At 44.4% G+C, this 21,034-nt stretch overlaps 1 protein-coding gene across 6 annotated transcripts in view; it reads left to right on the top strand.

Annotated features, from left to right (window-relative positions):
- CACNA1B (calcium voltage-gated channel subunit alpha1 B) overlaps positions 1 to 21,034 on the top strand; it is a 169,116-nt gene that overhangs the window by 77,561 nt on the left and 70,521 nt on the right. For 2 of the 6 annotated variants that reach the window (XM_066255573.1, XM_066255572.1), the window contains exons 19-21: positions 659 to 721; positions 4,120 to 4,929; positions 5,838 to 6,055. In XM_066255573.1, coding sequence (XP_066111670.1) covers positions 659 to 721; positions 4,120 to 4,929; positions 5,838 to 6,055 — 1,091 coding nt within the window. The remainder of the gene's footprint in view (positions 1 to 658; positions 722 to 4,119; positions 4,930 to 5,837; positions 6,056 to 21,034) is intronic. The other 4 variants (XM_066255577.1, XM_066255576.1, XM_066255575.1 and 1 more) reach the window with 2 other exon arrangements.

Genomic DNA, 21,034 nt, shown 5'->3' with positions numbered 1-21,034 from the left:
TCCCCTGGGGAAGCTACCTTGAGGGGAAATGGTTGTAAGGAGATGGTTGGTTTCTCTCTCTTGGTTTTGGAAAAGCTTCTAGAAAGTCACTTGGAAATGGTTGGAGTCATACCCAAGGGAAGGTGGGTTGAGTAGGTCCCCTCTTTGCCCCTGGGAAGGGTCCTGGTGGCTTAGAGCTGAGGCTAGGGACTGTGGTGTGCAGGGGCAGAGCAAGAGGCTGGGCAGCAGGAGAAACTCACAGGCCTGTGTCCGCGCTCTGCTCCGTCTGAAGGACAGGCATTGCAGCCCTGCCATGGGGTGCCAACGGGGAGCCTGCTTGGAATCGAGGGACAACTGGTGCCAGCTCTGTCCTTCTAGGGGCAGGTGTGTCATTCTGCATCAGGTAGCCCTCATGATAATACTCTTGTCTCTAGCCAATGTGGGTTTTGCTGTGTTCACTTTAGCTCACTTTTCTCCTGGATGCTTGCTCTTTCTCAACTTCTCTTTTACCCCGAGGTCGCAGCCGGTGACCATTCTGACGGAAGTGTCTCTGGCCTCCTGCCTAGATGTACACCGCAGCCTGCACGCTGACCTGACACGGCTCACATGTGTGCACGTGTCTTTTAGAGCTCTCCCTGGTTTTCTCACTTTTGTTTTGTTTTGTTTTTTGCATGTGCAGTTTTGTAAAGCAAACTCGAGGTACTGTATCTCGCAGCTCATCTGTCTCCAGCGTAAACTCACCGTGAGTCGCTATGCTACAATACCCACCTTGGCTTCATGATTACTACACGCAAACACCTTCCCCCACTCCTAACTCTGCTTCCCACCTCCAGTCATTTGCTTCAGAGGCAGCTCCAGGCCAGCCTCCTGCAGCCTGCTCGGGGACGGTGGACAAGCTTCCTGACGTCCCCAAGTCCTGCTTATGGGCATCAGACTCTCTGAGCTCAGCTCCCTCTCCTCTTCCTCCTGGTCTCTGTCCTTCTGTCTGCTGTCTGTCCGTGTGCCATTACTTTGGGGTCTCAGGTCTCCTTGTGGTCCCCATGAAGTAGAGTGTCTGTCAGTACTCACTGGGGACATTCATGATCCTCCTGCCCCAGTTCCTTCCTTACTTGGGAGGGGATGTATCTTTGATCCTTACACAGTTTTTGTTCTAGCTAGAGCAGAGCTGCTTCCCATTGTGAGGTTTACACAAGACCAGCCAGAGCCCAAGGCAGAGCCATAGAATCCTAGGGGTGACACCAGTTTAAGTGGGAAGGGGGCCGGGGAGGCTTGACCCCGGAGCTTTGTCCATAGGGTGAGGTTAGACCCTGCAGGTGAAAGATCTCTTGACAGGCTGGGTACAATGAGGCCACTTGGACAGAGGTGCCTGGGTGCCCACTCTGCATCCTAGTGGTGATGGTAGGAGACCCTACTGACCCTGAGCCCTCTGCTTTCTACGTAACCAGCAGCAGGCTGGTTCTATCCACCTACAGACACTTGGACCTTCTGGCCACTGGGGCCCTAATGTCTCTCACGGGGTAAGAAAGCTGGATCTGGAATGACAGATTCACAGGTTGAGTGAGATGGGGATTTATGTCTGCATGGTCTCAGCAGCTATGAGTGACTGGCTTTCTCAGAAACTGCAAAGCAGGGTTACAGCACAGACGTAGGCACAGCACCTGGGTCGGGCTGTGCCTGCAAGCGAGGGCAGGACTCCTCGTGTGACTCCCTAAAGAACCCTTTCCAGTATGGACTTTTACCTGGATTTGAGTCACCGGCCACATGGCCCTGTAGAACAGAAGTGGCCTGGCCCTTGCTCTCACATTCTTGGTGCTGCCTATGAACTTGGTGCAGAGGTACAGAGAGGCCAGCGTTGGTGTGGGCTGCTGACTCAGACTCCAGAAGGGAAGAGAAGCCAGTGGCTCGGCTGCAGGGCAGGTGCTGCAGACAAGGTGGGTGGCATGGGGCCTCGAGAGAGACTGGCAGGAGCAGAGCCAGGTGGAGCACAGTGGACCTTGCTTCCCAGGTAGCTATGAGGAGAGCTCACCAGCCCCATGGCACCTTCCAGTTCAGCCCACAGTCAGTACAACTCTCTGTGACCTTGAGCTGGTTCCTGGGGAGGCACAGGCCATAGAGGTGGAGGGCACAGTCAGTCCATCAGGAGCCATGGTCCACTTTATTGCTTGTCTGTTCTGATGAAGAACAGAGTCTCAGGACTGTGGCTGCAATTGAACGGGCCACCACCCTGCTGACCAAGTGGCTACGATTCCAGGCCCATCATGGGGTGCTGGACAGAATGGGGGACCTGAAGCAGTGACTGGCCCCCTCACAGATCCTATGCCTAGGGCATGCCCTGCATGGCTGCCATTGACTTTTCATGGTCAGCATTGTTCAGGGTTGGGCCCTGTGTTCCGGTGCCACCCTGGGTGGAGGCAAGTCCCTTGAGGCTCTAGGTTTAAGTCGAGAGAAGTGAGTGTGTTGCAAGGTGACTCCGAGAGCAGGGCAGCATGGCTTTCACGTGTTGCTGGAGGCAGGTCAGGGCTTGGGGTAGCAGGTGAAGGTGTGAGTCAGCAGATGGCCAAAGAGGCCACCATTTACCCTCTGAGACTGACATTGCCCTGCCTCCCCTGTCTGGCCTCTGGTGAGGGGCAGACATTGTTCTCTCTGCCCTGGATTTGTTTCCTATACTGGGGCCTGGACTTCACCCTCAAAAGGTAGGGCTCATCACCCACCACTTTGCTTAGGCCAGCTGCCACCTCTCTTTGCAGGTCACCATGGTATCAGTGACCCAGGGCCCTGAGCCTGATAGCTGGGCTATCCTGGGGCCCCTCAGGCTGGGGCCTAGGTGTGCTGTCATTGGGTTGGGGTTGGGGTTGGGCTGAGGCCTCTCATCTTTAGATCTCTTATCCTTTCAGCCCTTGCATGCATCCCATCCTGGCTCCGTCAGTGACTCGCTGTGGGACCCTTGTAAGTTACGCCCTCAAGGCTGTGTCCTCATCTATGAAGTGGGACCAGCACCTGCTCTCTGAGGTAGTGGTGAGGTTTGGGTGAGGTGGGCACCAGAGCTCACAGCACAGTGTGGGTTACTGAATGACACAGACATCACTGTAGTCATTGTTCTCACGTTGTTAGTGCACCTTCACAGTGGGTACGATGACCTCCAGGGGAGGAAGGGTGAGACCTCAGAGGAGGTCTGCTTGGCCAAAGTGGGGCTAGGGTCACACACCTTGGGGTTGTTACTTAGCAAAGAGCCCAGAATGCAAAGGTTTTCCTGTATATCCGGGGCTGTGGAACCCCACATATGACTGTGAATGAGCTTGGAATGGGTCTTGGCCTTTGGTAGCCTGTACAGTGAGGGCTGAACCTGGACCACATGCCACTCCTGGCGCTAGAGGGCCCAGGGGCCGGTTCTGACTCTGTCCCTGGGGAGGGAGGTGCTCTCCATGGAGCTAGGAGAGAGCAGGGCATTGGTGACCACAGGAAGTAGTATCTCCTGTGAGCAAACGGTCATTGAGCTGAGTGGCAGACACCCTGGTGGAGCTGACCACCTCAGGGACAGCCCTGGTGCCCTGTCTGCTCCTGAGAGGGCCAGCTGCCCTAGGCCCTCACTCCCTGGGCTGTTCTATCTGCTGTGCTCTCCGACTCCTCCAGTGGAGAGTGGAGAGTTCCCGCCTTGGGGCAGCTCTGCTCTGTGTGTTGCAGGGGCTCTAGTCTCCTGCTTGTCCCTCAGTCATGCCTATATGGAAACTGTCCCCTCACCCCCCATTTTGGTCTTCCTGGCCAGTAGCCCACATGTGCTGGAAGCCTGTCTACCATCCTCATGCTGGTGCCTGTCATTCCCACTGTCTTGCACCTCTTAGTCTCAAGCCATGTCTGCCTGCTCAGGAGTGGCCTTGAGCCCTCTGCTCTAGGTGGGTGTACCCATGGCCTGCAGGATCTGCTGATCCAACCACAGGGTATATTCTGTTACCCTGGATGCCCCCATGTGTCCTACTTGCATTCATTGTCAGGGGTCTCGAGGGATCTAGCACTCCTCCGGCCTACCCTGCTCCCTGTGCCCACTTCACCATCCTTCCATCGCTGTGTGTCATCTGTGGCTTCCCCTATGAGGCAGAAAGGTGGGGGGCGCGCAGGGGGCGCTCACCTCCCATCTTCCCACAGCAGGCAGCAAAACTCAGCCAAGGCCCGCTCAGTGTGGGAGCAGCGGGCCAGCCAGCTGCGGCTGCAGAACCTGCGGGCCAGCTGCGAGGCCCTGTACAGTGAGCTGGACCCCGAGGAACGGCTGCGCTACGCCACCACTCGCCACCTGCGGCCGGACATGAAGACGCACCTGGACCGGCCACTCGTGGTGGAGCCGGGCCGGGAAAGTGCACGATCGCCGGCGGCGGGCAAGGCCCGGCCCGAGGGTGCGGAGTCTGCAGAGGGCCCAGACCCACCGCGCAGGCACCACCGGCACCGCGACAAGGACAAGGCCCCGGCACCGGCCCCAGCACCGGCGGGGGAGCAGGACCGGGCAGACGCCCCGAAGGCGGAGGGCGGGGAACTGGCGGCCCAGGAGGAGCGGTCACGACCGCACCGCAGTCGCAGCAAGGAGACCGCGGGAACCCGGGAGGCCCGGAGCGAACGCGGCCGCGGCCCTGGTCCCGAGTGCGGCCGGCGCCACCACCGGAGGGGCTCCCCGGAGGAGGCAGCCGAGCGGGAGCCCCGGCGCCACCGTGCCCACCGGCATGCTCCGGACCCGGGCAAGGAGGGCACTGCGCCCGGGGCCAGGAGTGAGAGGCGAGCGCGGCACCGCGGTGGCCCCCGGGCGGGCCCCAGGGAGGTGGAGAGCGGGGAGGAGCCTGCGCGGAGGCACCGGACCAGGCACAAGGCACCGCCCACGCACGAGGATGCGGAGAAGGGCGCCCCGGAGAAGGGGGTCGAGGCCGAGGACAGGGACAAGGAGAAGGAGCCGAGGAACCACCAGCCCCAGTGAGTGAGCGCGGGGTGGAAGGATATGGCTGGTTCGGTAGGGGCAGGTGTGATGATACAGGGTCAACTTTGTTCACACCTGAAGCTCTCTGTCTCTACCCTCCCTGGTTGGTGACCATCTTGCTTGGTTGAGGTGGCTGTAAATTACTTGAGCCTGCAGGGTGGGGAAGGTATACTTAGTGAAAGCCAATCAATATTGTAAGGCTCCCAGAGGGCTTAGAGGGAAATTGTTGGTATGGGTTTGGGCCATGTTGCCTTGGGAAGAACAGAGTGCCCATGGAGAAGAGGAAATTGGGGAACACTGTAGAGGAAGGAGTCAGGAGAGCCTGTGGGAGGCCTGAGGAGGCTGTCAAAAGTGAGGAGGGTTCAGGCTATGTCGCTATGGCAGCATCTCCCCCCAGGCCAGCTCAGTCTGCTCCCTGGCTGGGACAGTATCTGGCTCTGACACTGAGAGCCGGGAGGGTCAGGCCAGCAGTCTCCATGCTTGCCTACTGGCTACAACCAGCCAGAACCAATCATGCAGGCAGAGGCTACCGTGTAGGATCAGACCTGCCATGGAGCTCTGTGCTGGGCCTTTAGTCCTTGGTAGCCCAGGTTAGGCTGACTTGGAGAAATATCCTCCAGGTTTCTTCATTTTACAGACAGTTCCATTTCACACGTTGTGATACCAGCTATGCCTGGTTTTGTGCCATGAAGAGACAGGTGGCACAGCCCATCTACCAATAAGTTTTAGATCTAAAAACGTAGAGTTGTACAGAGTGATAAACTGTGTTAAGTCCCAGAGTAGCAGAGGAGGTGGACAGGGATTTATTTGATCTGGATAGGTGTTTAAGGAGCTGGGTTTTGCAGACTGATTAGGAGTTTGGTGCTGGGCTCCATCAGACTGTGCTGTGCATTCTTGGTTGCAGGGAGCCGCAGTGCGACCTGGAGGCCAGCGGGACAATGGGCCTGGGCCCTGTGCATGCGTTGCCCAGCACCTGTGTACAGAAGGTGGAAGAACAGCCAGAAGATGCAGATAATCAGCGGAATGTCACTCGGATGGGCAGTCAGCCCTCAGACCCAAGTGTTCCTGTGCATACCCCAGTGACCCTGACCGGCCCTCCCGGGGAGACCACAGTTGTTCCCAGTGAGTATCTCCTGGTACTGGCGGGGCGGGGCCCACCTTGCACAGGTCCAGTCTGCTCTTCCTTTTCTCTCCTGCTCCACGGCGGCTGCTTGGGGACAGAACTGCTTCTGTGAATTGTTTCCTCAGCTGCATAGAAAGTTGTTTGCTGTCAGCATCTGTGCTTTGATGCCCCTTTGCTTCCAGTGCCCTAAAGGAACACTGTTGCTATTGCACATCACTTAACCTCTATCCTCCTGTCTTCCAAAAGTACCTGCGAGTTCCCAGGTCAGTGCCAGGCACAGTGTTAGATTGCTGGGCATGCAGCAGGAGGGAGGGGGACCAGTTGCTCTGATGGGGCTTACAGTCTCTTCAGGAGAGTAGACCCCCACGTGGTCATGACTGCACAAAAGCTGCTGAGGACCATGGCCACAGACGTGACTGGGTAGGGAGCTCATGGGTGTGGAGGAGGATGTCCTCATTGAGCGGCCAGGACCGACTGTGCAGGTACTGAGGCTCCCAGGTGAACAAGTCACTCCATTGAGCAGGGAGAGACCTGCAGGTGACAAACACAGGCCCCTCACATTAGGCGGAAGGTGCATGGTTGTTTTATGAGCACTGAGGATAGAGAAAATGTGCTGAGCGAAGAGGGGAGAGACCACAGAAGCAGAACAGACCTGAATGCCAGATGAAGGTTTTGGTCTTAAGCAGACCATTCGCTGTCACACGTCTGCCTGTGTTTGCAGATGTCCACACACAGAAGCGTGTCTGCCTGTTCTCTCTTGCTCAGGTGCTCTTGCCTGAGGCCTGTGGATCAGTGTTCCATCCCAGGTATAACAAGGGCAGGTGGCTGGCTGTGCCTGCCTTGCCTTCCCTCCCTCTTGCTTCCTTGCTGTTTTACCCCCATGGGTGTGACTGTCTTCCCAGACTTCCAGAAATCAGCCCCTGCTCTGATTCTCTGGATTTGCTTGAGGGTGAACGCAGCGCGCGCGCGCGCGCGCACACACACACACACACACACACACCCCTTCCTGGCTTTTGTTAGCAGGTGTCCAGGTGTGGTCTTTCTTCCCCATCCCTGGCAACCACTAATCTTTTTTTCTGTCTCCATAGTTTTGTCTTTTCCAGAACATCACAGAGTTGGAGTCACATAGTGTGTACCCTTGTCAGACTGGCTTTTCTCACTTAGTCGTGTGTGTGTGTAAGGTTCTTTTCATGTTTTGACAGCTCATCTGTTTTTAGCACTGAATAATATTCCATTGTCTGGATGTACCACAGCTTTCTTTACCCATTTGCCTACTGGACAACATCTTGGCTACTTCCAAATTTTGGCAATTATGAATAAAGCTGCTGTAGGTTTTTATGTAGACATAAATTTTCAATTCCTTTGGGTAAGTACCAAGGAAAGCTATGGAGGGAGCATGTGGCTAGAGTGTGTAATTTTGTAAGAACCACCAACCTGGCAATACCGTTTTGCATTTCCACCAGCAATGTGAGACAGCAGCATTTGTTGTTACAGCGTTCCAGATTCTGGCCATTCTGATAGGTGTGTGGTGAGGTCAAATTTTTAAAAATTGCATTTCCTTGATGACGTATGATGTGGAGAATCTTTACATATGCTTATTTGCTACGTGTATATCTTGTTAGTTGAGGTGTCTGTTAAGGTTTTTGGCTTATTTTTTAGTTAGATTGTTTTAATATTGTTGAGTTGTAAGATTCTTTATATATTTTGGATAACAATCTTGTATCGGATGTGCCTATTGCACATATTTTCTCCCGGTCTGTGACTTACCGTTCTCTTGGCATCATTGTCTTCTGCAGGCAGAAGTTGTGAATTTTAACAAAGCCCCGCTTATTCATTATTTATTTTGTGGGTTATATATCTTTAGTGTTTTCTGTCTAAAAGGGATTGCTATGCCCAAAGTCATCTGGGTTTTGTCCCAGGAGTTTAATGGTCTTGCATTTCACATTGTGGCCTATGAGCCGTTTTGAATTTATATTTGTTAAGAGTGTAAATTCATTCTAGATTCGCATTGTTGCATGTGGATTTCCAGTTGTTGAAGAGACTGTCTTTGTTCCAGTGTATGGCATTTGCTCCTTTGTCAGAGATAAGTTGACTGTAGTTGTGGGTCTGTTTCTGGGCTCTCTCTTCAGTTTATCGCTCTACGTATTTGTGTATTCTTTCAGCAATAACATACCCTCTTGATTGCAGTGACTTTATTGTAAGTCTTGGAGTTGAGTAGCAGCAGTCCTCTTTTTTCTTTTTCATTATTGAATTGTCGACTGTCTTGAGTCTTTTGCTTCCATGTGAACTTTAGAATCAGTTTGTTAATATGCATAAAATAACTTGCTGGGATTTTTGTGATTGCATTGAGTCTATAAAACAAATTGTAAAGAACTGACATCCTGACAGTATTGAGTCTTCCTGTACATGAATATGGACTATATCTGCGTTTGTTGAGATTTATTATTTTATTCATCAGAATTGTGTAGTGTTCCTTGTGGAGATGTGTTACATATTTCAATAGACTTATGCCTAGATATTTCATCTTTGGGGTACGAATACAAATGGTATTATGTTCTGGATTTCAAATTCCACTTGCTCCTTGTTAGTATATCAGAAAGCAATTGAATTTTGTATATTAACTGTGTATCGTGCAACCGTGCTAAAATTCTTTATTAGTTTCAGGAGTCTTTTTTGTTGATTTTTTTCTGATATTAGTCATTTGTGTTTTCCCTGTATTTTCTTAGTTGGCCTAATTTAGAGGCTTATCAATTTTACTGATCTTTTTCAAGAACCAATTTTTAGTTTTATCAATTTTGTCTATTGATTCTCTATCTCAAATTGTCTTGATTTCTGTTCTAATTATTATTTTTTTCTTTTGCTCACTTTCAATGTAACTTGCTTTTTTTTTCTGGTTTCCTAAGATGGCAGCTTAGATGATTGATTTTAGATCCTTTTTCTCCCAAAATATGCATCCAGAGCTATATACATTTTCCTTGAAGCATTGCTTTCGTGGCATTAACAAAATTTGACAAGTTGTGTTTTAATTTTTATTTAGTTAAAAATACTTAAAAATTTCTCTTGAGACTTCTTTAGACTTATGTGTTATTTAGAAGTGTGTTGTGCAGTCTCTACCTATTTGGGGATTTTCCAGTTGTCTTTCTATTTATTGATTTTTAATTTTATTGTATTCTGGGAATCAACATTTTTGCCAACTATTTAATTGGATTGTTTTCTGATTGTTGAGTTTTAAGATATATTTGTATATTTTGGATATGTGGCTTGCAAATATTTTGTCCCTGTATGTGACTTATTCTTTCATTTTCTTAATGTCTAGGATTCCTTTTGTTTAGTTTTTGTTTTTTGTTAATGATGGAAGGGTTAATCTGGTCCCTGTTACTACTTTTAGAAGCAGAAATCTAGGCTACTGAGTTTTGTGTATTAATTTTTTATTCTGTTACTTTTCTTACTCCTCAAATTGTTTATTAGTTTTAGCACTGATTCTCTTGTTTTTTCTAAGTATATTATCAAAACTTCTGTAACTTTCCTATTTCTTTCCTAGTCTTATGCTTCTCATTGTTTTTTGTTTGTTTGTTTTTTGCCTGATTGCAGTAGCTAGTACACTCTCAGATAACAGTGGAGTTCGTGGGCACCCTGCCTTGTTTTCGCTTATACCAGGTAAGATACTGGTTTTGGCTTGAGAGGTATGTGTGTATGTGGAAAATTATGTTGCAGTCAGTATCTGTTAGTTCCTTTTTCAGTAAATATATTTATCTGGAATAGTTGTTGAATTTTCTGAAGGACTTTCATCATCCATAGATGTGGGTTTATAGTAGTGAATTTTCTGATATTGAACTGTCTTTGCAGTCTTAAAATAAACCCCACTTGGTTATCATATCTATTTTTTAATGTGATGTTGGATTCTATTTGCCAGTGTTTTGTGTAGGATTTTGGATTGATACTTTAAAGAGAGGTGAGTTCTGTAGCTTTCTTTATTACATTCAAGTATCATAGGTTTGGATATCGTAGTAATATCCAAACCTATGGTACTTGAATAGGTTTGGATATTAATGCTATATGGTTATCTCTTGCTTAACTTTACAAATCCATTTCTGAAAATCAAATATAATGTGAGTTCAAGTTCCCATAATTTTAAATGAGAAACATAATGTACTATAAATTATATTACATTACAATTGGTTGTATTCTAAGTCTTCAACCAATTTCTTAAAATATAACTAAAGCATAGTTAAAACACTGAAAAGTAAAAAATGTCACATTAGGATCTGAAATGCTTAACACATTGTTTCCTGATCACCACAGTTAAAATAATTATGAACGAGCAGTATCTTTGAACACCTCCTTTATTGAAACTTACTGCACTTTTCAAAAACATCCACACAAGATTCTGATAATTTACCGATTGGATTTAGAATTTTGCCTGAGACTTTTTCTCAAAAATTTTTGTTAAAGTTGTGTGGAGTTTGGGTGATGTATACCTTTTTTTTATATAATATCAGCCAAGAAAACCTCTGACAACATTGTAAAGAGAAAAACACTGCTCACAAAAATTAGTGGATATTTCAAAATGAATATGAAATGATAGAAGATCCCCTAATTTTTGTGAGCAGTATGTGTGTTCTCCTGAAGTGTGTACAGAAGAAACGTGAGCGGTGCTCTGTTGGGGAATCTCACCTGAGGAGATGTTGTGCAGGCTGGGCCTATTGTTTCGTAGAATTAGAAAGTTTTCTGTTTCTTTATCTGGGATAGTTCAAGTAGCATCAGCGTTCCCTGGTCTTTAAAGATTTTGGTAGAATTCCTTTGTGAAATCATCTGGGTCTATATATATTTTTTGAAGAGTAGTTCTTTGATAATTCTCTGTTTCTGTGTAGATACTGGTCTGTATAAACTTTCTATCTGAGATCAGTTTGGTAAATTTCCTTAGAAATGATCCATTTGATTTAGGTTTTATAAGTTATGCAAAAAGTGGCTTAATTGTTTTCCAAAGTTTTTTCTTTCTGTTATTTTATTTTTTACTTTTTTTATTAAGTGAAGCAGAGAGGCAGAGAGGCAGACTCCCACATGTGCCCAGACCAGGATCCACCTACCAACCCCTGTCTGGGGCTTATGCTCTGTTGCTCAGCAACCAAACTACTTTAGGACCTGAGGCAAGGCCATGGTCAATTGAGCTATGGCTGCAGAAGAGGTTGGAGAGAGAAAGAGAGAGTGAGAGAAGGAGGAGGAGGGGGAGGGACAGAAAAGCAGATGGGTGCTTCTCCTGTGTACCCTGACGGGAAATCAAACCCGGGACTTCTACACGCTGGGCTGACACTCTGCCGCTGAGCCAGTCAGCCAGGGGCTCTTTCTGTTCTTAAATTCTTTTTCACTTCTTTTTAAAGTCTGACAAAAGAATTTTACCACCGATTAAAATATTTTTTATTCGTTTTTTTGTTCTCATCCCAACTCCCTCTGCTTTGCAACGGCCAACTTGTTCCCAATAACTGTGGGTCTATTTCTGTTTTGTTTTGTTTAGTCACTTAGTTTGTTTTTTAGATTCCACATAAATATAAGATCATATGGTACTTGTCTTTTTCTGTCTGACATATTTCACTTAGCATAATGCCACTAAGGTCCATCCATGTTGTCAATAGCAAGATTGCATTCGTATCTATAAATATATATCTATATGTATACCACTTAAATATACCCCCCACACACACACACACAGGCCACTTCTTTACCCATTCATCTGTTGGTGGAAACTCAGGTTGCTTCCATAGCCTGGCTATTGTAGATAATGCTGCAGTAACATAGGAATGCATGTATATATTTGAATTAGTGTTTTGTTTATTTTATTTTATTTTATTTTTTTACAGAGACAGAGAGAGAGTCAGAGTGAGGGATAGACAGGGACGGACAGACAGGAACGGAGAGATGAGAAGCATCAATCATTAGTTTTTCGTTGTGCATTGCGACACCTTAGTTATTCATTAATTGCTTTCTCGTATGTGCCTTGACCATGGGCCTTCAGCAGACCGAGTAACCCCTTGCTTGAGCCAGCGACCTTGGGTCCAAGCTGGTGAATTTTTGCTCAAACCAGATGAGCCCACGCTCAAGCTGGCGACCTCGGGGTCTCGAACCTGGGTCTTCCGCATCCCAGTCTGACGCTCTATCCACTGCGTCACCGCCTGGTCAGGCTGTGTTTTTGTTTTCCGTAGATAAATACCTGTAAGTGGAATTGCTTGAGTATATGGAAGCTCATTCTTTTATTTTTTATTTTTAGTGAGCGAGACACAGAGAGGGATAGATAGGGACAGACAGACAGAAAGGGAGAGATGAGAAGCATCAGTTCTTTGTTGCAGCTCCTTAGTTGTTCACTGATTGCTTTCTCATATGTGCCTTGACCTGGGGGGGGAGGCTCCAGCCAAGCCAGTGACCCCTTGCTCAAGCCAGTGACCTTGGGGTCATGTCTGTGATTCGACACTCAAGCTGGCGACCTCATGCTCAAGCCGGATGAGCCGCACTCAAGCCAAACGAGCCAGCGCTCAAGCCAAACGAGCCAGCGCTCTAGCTGGCAACCTTGGGGTTTCGAACCTGTGTCCTCTGTATCCCAGGCCAATGCTCTATCCACTGCACCACTACGTGGTCAGCCTCTTTTAATTTTTTAAGGAATCTCTATACTGCTTTCCGCAGAGGCGGACCCAGTCTGCATTCCCACCTCAGTACACAAGGGTCTCTTTTCTCCACATCCTTGCCAACCCATGTTGTTTGTTTATTGATGATAGCCATTCTAACAGGTATGAGGTGTTATCTCATTGTGGTTTTAATTTGTATTTCCTGATGATTAGAAGTGTTAAGCATCTTTTCATATGTCTATTGGCCATCTGTGTGTCCTCTTTAGAGAAATGTCTCTTCAGATCCTCTGCCCATTTTCTAGTTGGATTGTTTGTTTTTTGGTGGTATGAGTTCTTTATAAGTTTTGTGTATTAATCCCTTATAGGATGTATCATTGGTAACTATCTTCTCCCATTCAGTAGGTTGTTTTTTTGTTTCGTTGATGGTTTCCCTTGCTGTATAAAAACTTTTAGTCTGTCGATCCTATTTGTTTATCTTTTGTTTCTCTTGCTTGAGGAGACATTTTAAAAAATAATTCTAAGATCAGTATTAGAGAGCTTACTGGCTATGTTTTCCTTGGGGAGTTTTATGGTTTCAGGTCTGACATTTAAGTCTTTAATCTATTTTGAGTTTATTTTTGTATATGGTGTAAGAAAGCAGTACAGTTTCATTTTTTGGCATGTATCCAGATTTGCCAACACCAGTTATTGAAGAGTTGTGCAAAGAGGTGGCTTCATTAACAAGAATTTACTCTGGTTTAGTGTTTTTCCCCCTTGTTTTTTATCCTATATCTTCTATGTTCTCCCCTTTGCTCTTGATTAAACTAGTTAGTTGTTATATATTTTGTAGATCTTTATGAAAGGAACCAGCATTTTAATTTATTAGTTTTACTTTTGTGTGTGTGTGTGTGTGTGTGTGTGTGACAAGACAGAGAGTCAGAGATAGGGACAGACAGATAGGGAGAGAGATGAGAAGCATCAATTCTTCATTGTAGCACCTTAGTTATTAAATGATTGCTTTCTTATACATTCCTTGACCAGGGGGCTACTGTAGAGCAAGTGACTCCTTGCTCAAACCAGCGACCTTGGACTCAGGCTAGAGATCTTGGGCTTCCTTTTTGTGCTGTCATCTAGGTTCGGTGTCAGAATATTGAATTTGTAAAAGGAATTGTAATTTATTCTGTTTTTTGAAGGACATGATGTAGAATTGGTATTATCCTTTTAAATGTTTGGCAGAATTTGCCAATGAAATATTTGGAGTTTAAAATTATTATTTATAGTCATAGGCCTACTTTATCTATTTCATATTCTGTGGGTTGTAGTAGTCTGTGCTTTGGAAGGAATTTAAGTGGTTAAATTTATGTGTGTATAGTTGAAGTAGTCCTTGTTATTCTTTTGCTGTCTTTGTAATCTATGGTGACAGCATCTTTCATTCCTGGTTTTGGTAATTTGTGTCTTCTCTCTTTTTTTTTTTTTGTTGTCAGTCTTGCTAGAAATTTGTTAATCTCGTCGATCCTGTCACTGATTTTCTCTTGTTTTTCTGTTTCCAATCCATTTTATGTCTGCTTGTGTTTTTTTTTCCTTCTGTTTGGTTTGGGTTTATTTTGTTCTTTTTTAGTTTCTTGAGATGGGAGCTTAGATTATTGATTTGAATCTTTCCCTCTTTTCTAATGTAAGCATTTAGTGTTGTACATTTTCTTCTTAGCGCTGCTTTATCTGTGTCCCACAGACTGCAACATTATATTTTCACTTCATTGAGTCCTATTAAAATTTTTCCATTAAGACTTTCTCTTGGCCCCTGGCTGGTTTGCTCAGTGGACAGAGCATTGGCCTAGAGTGCGGATGTCCCGGGTTTGATTCCTGGTCAGGGCACACAGGAGAAACAACCATATGCCCCACCCTCTCCCCGTCTTCCTCTTCCCCTCTCGCAGCCAGTGGCTCGATTGGTCTGAGCATCTGTCCCCGGTGCTGAGGATAGCTGAGTTGATTAGAGCATCGACCCCAGATTGGGTGGGATTGCCAGGTGGGTCTCAGTCGGAGCGCATGTGGAGTCTGTCTCACTCTTTCTTCTTCTCACCTAGAAAAGCAAGCAAACAAACAAAAAACAACTTCTCTTTGACTCAGATTATTTAGAAGTGTGTTGTTTTATTTTCCAAGTGTTTGGAGTTCCATTTTCTTATCTTTCTGTCATTGACTTCTAGTTTGATTACTTTGTGGTCAGTGAGCATACTCTGTATGATATCAACTCTTTGAAACTTTTAAGGTTTGTTATTTAGCCCAGATATGGCAGAGCTTGGTCTGTTCTGCGAAAAGAATATGCGTACTGCTGTTGCTGGGTGGGTGGTTCTGTCGATGCCTATTGGACCCTGTTGGTTGAGATGTTGTTGAGTTCTGTGTGAATTTTAGTTTTCTGTCTAGATATATAAATTATGGAAAAAGGCAGACTCAAGTCTCTCATTGTAAACGTGAATATACCTATTTTTCCTTTTTATTCTATTAGTTTTTTGTTGTTGTTGTTGTTTGTTTTCTGAAGTGAGAGGAGTGGAGGCAGACTCCGCATGGGCCCAACTGGGATCCACCTGGCATGCCCACCAGGGGGCGATGCTCTGCCCATCTAGGGCATTTCTTCATTGCAACTGGAGCCATTCCAGCACCTGAGGCAGAGGCCATGGAGCCATCCTCAGCGCCTGGGCCAACTTTGCTCCAATGGAGCCTTGGCTGTGGGAGGGGAAGAGAAAGATAGAGAGAAAGGAGAGGGGTAAGGGTGGAGGAGCAGATGGGCTCTTCTTCTGTGTGCCCTGGCCAGGAATCGAACCCGGGACTTCCACACGCGGGCCGACGCTCTACCACTGAACCAATTGGCCAGGGTCTGTTCTATTAGTTTTTTTTTCTACTTTGCAGCCCTATTTTTGAGTACATACATGTTTAGAATTGTGTCTTCTTGAAAGACTGACCCTTTGATCATTGTGTAATGTCTCTTTGTACCTGATAATTTTCTTTGCTCTGATGTCTTTTTCATCTGACAGAAATATACCCCCTCTTGCTTTATTTTGATTAGTATTTTTGTGGTATATCTTTTTCACCTTTTTATTTTCAGACTACCTCCATAGTTATATTTTATGTTAGCCTCCTGTAGACAACGTATAGTTAGGTTGAATTTTTAATCTGTTCTATCAATTCTGTCTTTTATTTGGCATATTTAGACCATTTTCATTTAAGGTGATTGTATATGTTATGACTTAAGTCTGCTGTTGTATTTTTTTGTTTTGTTCATTCTCTTTTTTATTCCTGCCTTCTTGGGTTGTATGTATTTTTTTAACTCATTTTAACTATAGTATATTTGAGTGTATCTCTTTGTATTTTTTAATGTTTGCTCTAGGTCAGGCGTGGCCAACAGTTTTTACCCCCAGGCCAGATTAGAAAGAAAACTTCTTTACAGGCTGGTCAAAATATTGAAATTAAAAAATGTTAAATACAAAAGCTATTTGTTTAAGCAAAGAAAATTTTATTATGTAATTTGTTTATGAATATGTGAATGAAAAATTTTAATATACAGTATTATTTTAATAAAAATATAATTACATACCATATAAATATTCAAACTGTATTGCAATCAATTGAAACAATATTTAATTAATAGAATGAGCTTGAAGGGGTTATATCACAAATAAAACAATTATTTTGTTTTACAAATTCAGTTATTAACTGCAGCTTTTGTCTGTGCTACAATGCCACTTGATTCAGCACACTTGACCACAAAAATAACAAATTGTTTGGCCTTGGGTGCGCTCTGGCAAACTCTAACTAAAAGAATGTGGTTTTCACATTGCCGCTAAACGTCAAACAATTCATATTGAGTACAGACGAGTACAAAAGTTGTAAACCTTTATAATGGAATTAAAAAAAAAAAAAGTATCGTGAATCCATTCGACCAGTCATTGGAAGTTAACCCTAAATTAGTCACATGTGGAATTCTTTTCTGTGTATCACTATCTTCTTAAATATTTTGATTTCCAATAATCAAAGATACTTCCGCTTCTGAGTAGCTGAGATTTTAAAGTAGCGGAGAATATTAAAAATTTAATTGTGGGCCGCATAAACTCATTACGCAGGCCACATTCGGCCCGCGGGCCGGATGTTGGCCATGCCTGCTCTAGGTATTACATTATACAGTAATGTACTTCAGCACACCAGCATTATCATTTTACCAGTTTGAATAAAGAATAGATAAAAACTTTACCTCTCTTTTTCCTCCCAACATATAATGTAATTGTCTCAAAATATTTCCTCTGCATATATTTAGAATCACATTAGTATGTGTTATAACTTGTACTTCAACCTGGAAATTTAGAAACTAAAGAGGAGGAGAAGAAAATATATTGTATTTACTTATATTTTTACTCCTTCCATTGTTTTTTTCCTTCCTAATAATCCAATATTTCGTCTTTCCTAATTTATGTTCTGTTTAGAGGACCTTCCTTGGTCATTCTTGTAAGGTAGGCCTGCAGGTGACATATTCTCTGTTTTCCTTCATCTGAGAATGTCTTGATTTTCCCTTCATTCGGGAAGGATATTTTTACTGGGTATAGAATTCTGGGTTGACAGTTCTTTTTTTTTCAGCACTTGAAAAAACGTGTGCCTCTTCCTTCTGACCTCCATGGTTTCTGATGAGAAATCTACTGTCATTCGAATTGTTTTCTTCCTATAGGTAAGATGTTTCTCTCTCGCTGCTTTCAAGATTTGTTTCTTTGTCTTTATATTTCAGAAGTTTGATTATGATGTGTGTTGGCATGAGTTTCTTTAGGCTTATCCTGTGTGGGGTTTGCTCAGATCCTTGAATTTGTAGGTTTATGTCTTTTTGCCAGATTTGGAATATTTTCATCCATTATGTCTTTGAATACGTCTTCAGCTTTGCTCTCTTTCTCTTTTCTTTTCAGGACTCTGTTGACATAAATGGTAGATCTTTTGTTGTAGACACAAAGGTCTCTGAGGCTCTGTTCACTTTTTTCAGTCTGTTTTTTCTCTGTTCAGATTGGATCATTTCTATTGTTATTTCTTCTAGTTCACTGATTCTTTCTTTTGTATGCTCCATCCTGCTGTTAAGCCCATCTATTGAGTTTTCATTTTAGTTATTGTATTTTTCTGTTATAAAATTTGTATTTGGTTTTTCTTTGTATCTTCTATTTCTTTGCTAATGTTTTCTGTTTCTTTGCTGAGATTTTTTTTTTCATTTGTTTCAAATGTGTTTTTAATAGTGTGTTGAAGCATTTTTATGGTGGGAACATTATGTTATTGTCAGAAAATTCTAACATCTGTATTAGTTGGTGTGTATGATTGTCTTTTCTCATTGAAAAGGATATTTTCCTGATTCTTGGTGTGACAAGTGATTTTTTATTGAGACCCAGCCACATTGACATTATGTCATTAGGCTGTGACTCCTATTTAAATCTCTGTCTTAGCCAGTTTACTGTGATACTGCTCCAAGCAGGGGAGAGTTGGGGAGTGGTCTCACTGGCAGGTGGCATGGAATTACAGTTTTCTCACTTGACCTCCATTCACAGCCTGTGGAAGTGGACTCCTTGTTCCAATTGGACTGGGGTGGAAGATTTAGCTCCTCCTTGGATTTCCACTGATACCATCCCGTCTGAGAGAGGCAAGAGTGCCTTTTCTTTCCCCACATAGCCTATATTGACATAGCAGGGTTGACCTCATTGCCTCTAGGTTATAGCAAAAGTTTTGACTTTCCACTAGCATTGATTCTAGCAAGTAAAGGGAAGGGGTGCCTCATTACTTCTGGGTGGTAACTGAAGTCTCCCCATGTGATCTTTACTGACTTTGTATGGGCTTGGAGTCTTATTACCACAGAGTGGAATAAGAGAGCCTACTTGGCTCTCTCACCACCCCCACAAGTGCTTTGGGTTACCTCATTACAGGTTATTGAGGATGGCAGTCTAGGGTGCTCCACTCAGTATCTGCTTATAAGTGGAGGTAGGGCTGCAGCTTTTTCTGCAGTGTTTGGCTGTGGCAAAGTAGTTATTGTCTGTTACAAGTCTTTTTCTACTAGGTCGCAGCTCTCCTGGTCTCTCTCTCCTGTCACTCGGGAGAGCTGGCTTTTTTCAGGACTTTAAAAAATCTGTGCCTTTTGGCATTTCTGGGTCACTAATTTCTCCAGTACCAAGAATATGTGAAGCATAAAAGAAAATTCAGTCTGACCTGTATTGGTGCAGTGAATAGAGTGTTGAGCTGGAACATTGAGGTCGCCAGTTTAAAACTCTGGGCTTGCCCAATCAAGGCACATAAAGGAAGCAACTATGAGTTGATGCTTCCTGCCCCTCCCCCTTTCTCTCTCTCTCGCTACTCTCTCTAAAATCAGTAAATAAAATAATCTTTTCCCTGACCAGATACTTTAGTTTGTTAGAGGATCATCTGGAAACATGATTCTTGGTCAGGGCACATACAGGAACAGATTGATGTGTCTGTCTTTCAAATCAATAAATAATAATGAAAAAAATAAATAAAGCTCAGAAAAGAAAAACTTACTGCTGTGTCATTTCTTGGGTCACAAGGTCATCAGCCAGTCTGCCTTCTTTCCACCTTTCAGATTCATCTTAGGATTGCCTTATATATGATGTCTAGGGTTTTTAGTTTTGCTGAGTGGGATAAAGGGGGGGAGGGGAGTGCTTCTATTTCATCTTTCCAGACACTGAAGTCTTGAGTTAACTTTTATTTGTGCTGTGAGGTTAAGGGTTGGTTGCGTTTCTTCCCCACTCTGCTCCATGGATATCCATTTGTTCCATTACCATTTGTGGAAAAGGCTGTCCTTTTCCCATTGAATTGGCACTTAAAAAAAGAAATGAACTGGTAGGTATTATTTCATTTCAGGAAAAAAAATTGGGATGAGTTTTAAATGTTCTATCATTTTATTTATACTTTTTAGACATTTCCAGTTTAACAAATGTTGGATATACATTGCCTGTCTTTTATGTGACTTGCTCTCTGATCCTTTTGAAAACTCATTCCTTTGTTCATATTTTTTCTCTTTGCTCATTTCACTTTCATCTTCTTCCCCTTGCTCTCCTTTTAGTCATATTCATTTTCTCTTGGCCCCCTTATGATTTCTGAGATTATTTTGTATTTTTATTTTTTTTTTCAGTTCTCTCCTGAGTTTCACCAGCTCTCATCTCACATCTAGTGGTCCATACATTTTTGAGCTTTTGGTAGTGTTGTTTTCTTATTAGGAAATGCTTAATTATATTTGCTTCATGTGGGAAAGTTGCATTACAGTTTTCCTCTGCATTGCAATTGTGGTGTGTGTGTGAAGTATTTTTATTAGCAAAAAGTTTTTATCCTTACACTTTATTTTATTATGGTACAGGTGTTGCATGGATGTTAGCTTCCTTGTTCTGATAATGAGGAAGTGTTTGAAATCGTGCTAGACCAGCAATTAATGTTTGATTTTGCGAAGAGTAGGGGAGGTGTTTGGGCAGCCTACTTGCTTTCTAGTTCAACAACACCTGTTGTATTAGTACAATGAAATCTAGTTTATTTAGTCAGTCATGCTTTGGGGGGGAATGTCTGTCTAGTTCTGATTCTTTGATACTATCCTATCTCAGGAGGACCCTGGACCTCAAGTACTTGTTTCTTTCCTTTATTCTGTCAATAGCCCACTGACGTACACCTCCTCTCCCTTTCAAGCATCTCTTTTTCCTTTAGAAGTAGTGCATTCCCAAGGTTTACACACACACATACACATACACACACACACACACACACACACACACACACACCCAGTCCCTTGTATTTTCTAAGCCCTTCCTTTCGAGTCCCCAGGAACAGGGCTCTTACTGGCCAGGTCCCAGACCTCTTCTCAGTCTTTCTCCACTTTGGGTGGGGCTTCCCTGCTGGTTGGTGTTGTCTGCATTCCACTCTCCTAGGACTTCCTTGCTGTACACCCCCTTCTTCACAGTCCCTGCCTGACTGCAGACCTCACAGGTTTGTTCCCCACTTACATGTAAATTCACATTTGTCTTTTACTGCCAAACGCTGTAAGTATGGACTGTGCATGGTTTTATCACCTTTCCTTATTTACCATATGGTTTATAAAGGATATGGGAGAAATTGATAGTAGGTGACTGTTGTTATCTGTGGGAGCCAGCCTCATCGTTTTAGTTGCTGCTGGATTTGTAGTTATGGCCACTTTCACATTTCTAATTCCCTTCCTTCTTTCTGTCCTTCCTCCCCTTGCTCTTTCCCTTGATAAGCTCTTTCTTTCTTGGTCACTTTAAATAGACTGTTTCTTTTTTTTTTTATTGAGAAGCAGGGAGGCAGAGAGAGAGACTCAACAGACTCCCACATGCACCCCAACCAGTATCCACCTGGCAAGCG

This window comes from Saccopteryx bilineata, chromosome 2 (assembly GCF_036850765.1).
Source record: "Saccopteryx bilineata isolate mSacBil1 chromosome 2, mSacBil1_pri_phased_curated, whole genome shotgun sequence".
NCBI classification, from domain to species: Eukaryota; Metazoa; Chordata; class Mammalia; order Chiroptera; family Emballonuridae; genus Saccopteryx; species Saccopteryx bilineata.
Note: the sequence above shows the minus strand (reverse complement) of the source record. Positions and strands in the feature narration are given on the sequence as shown.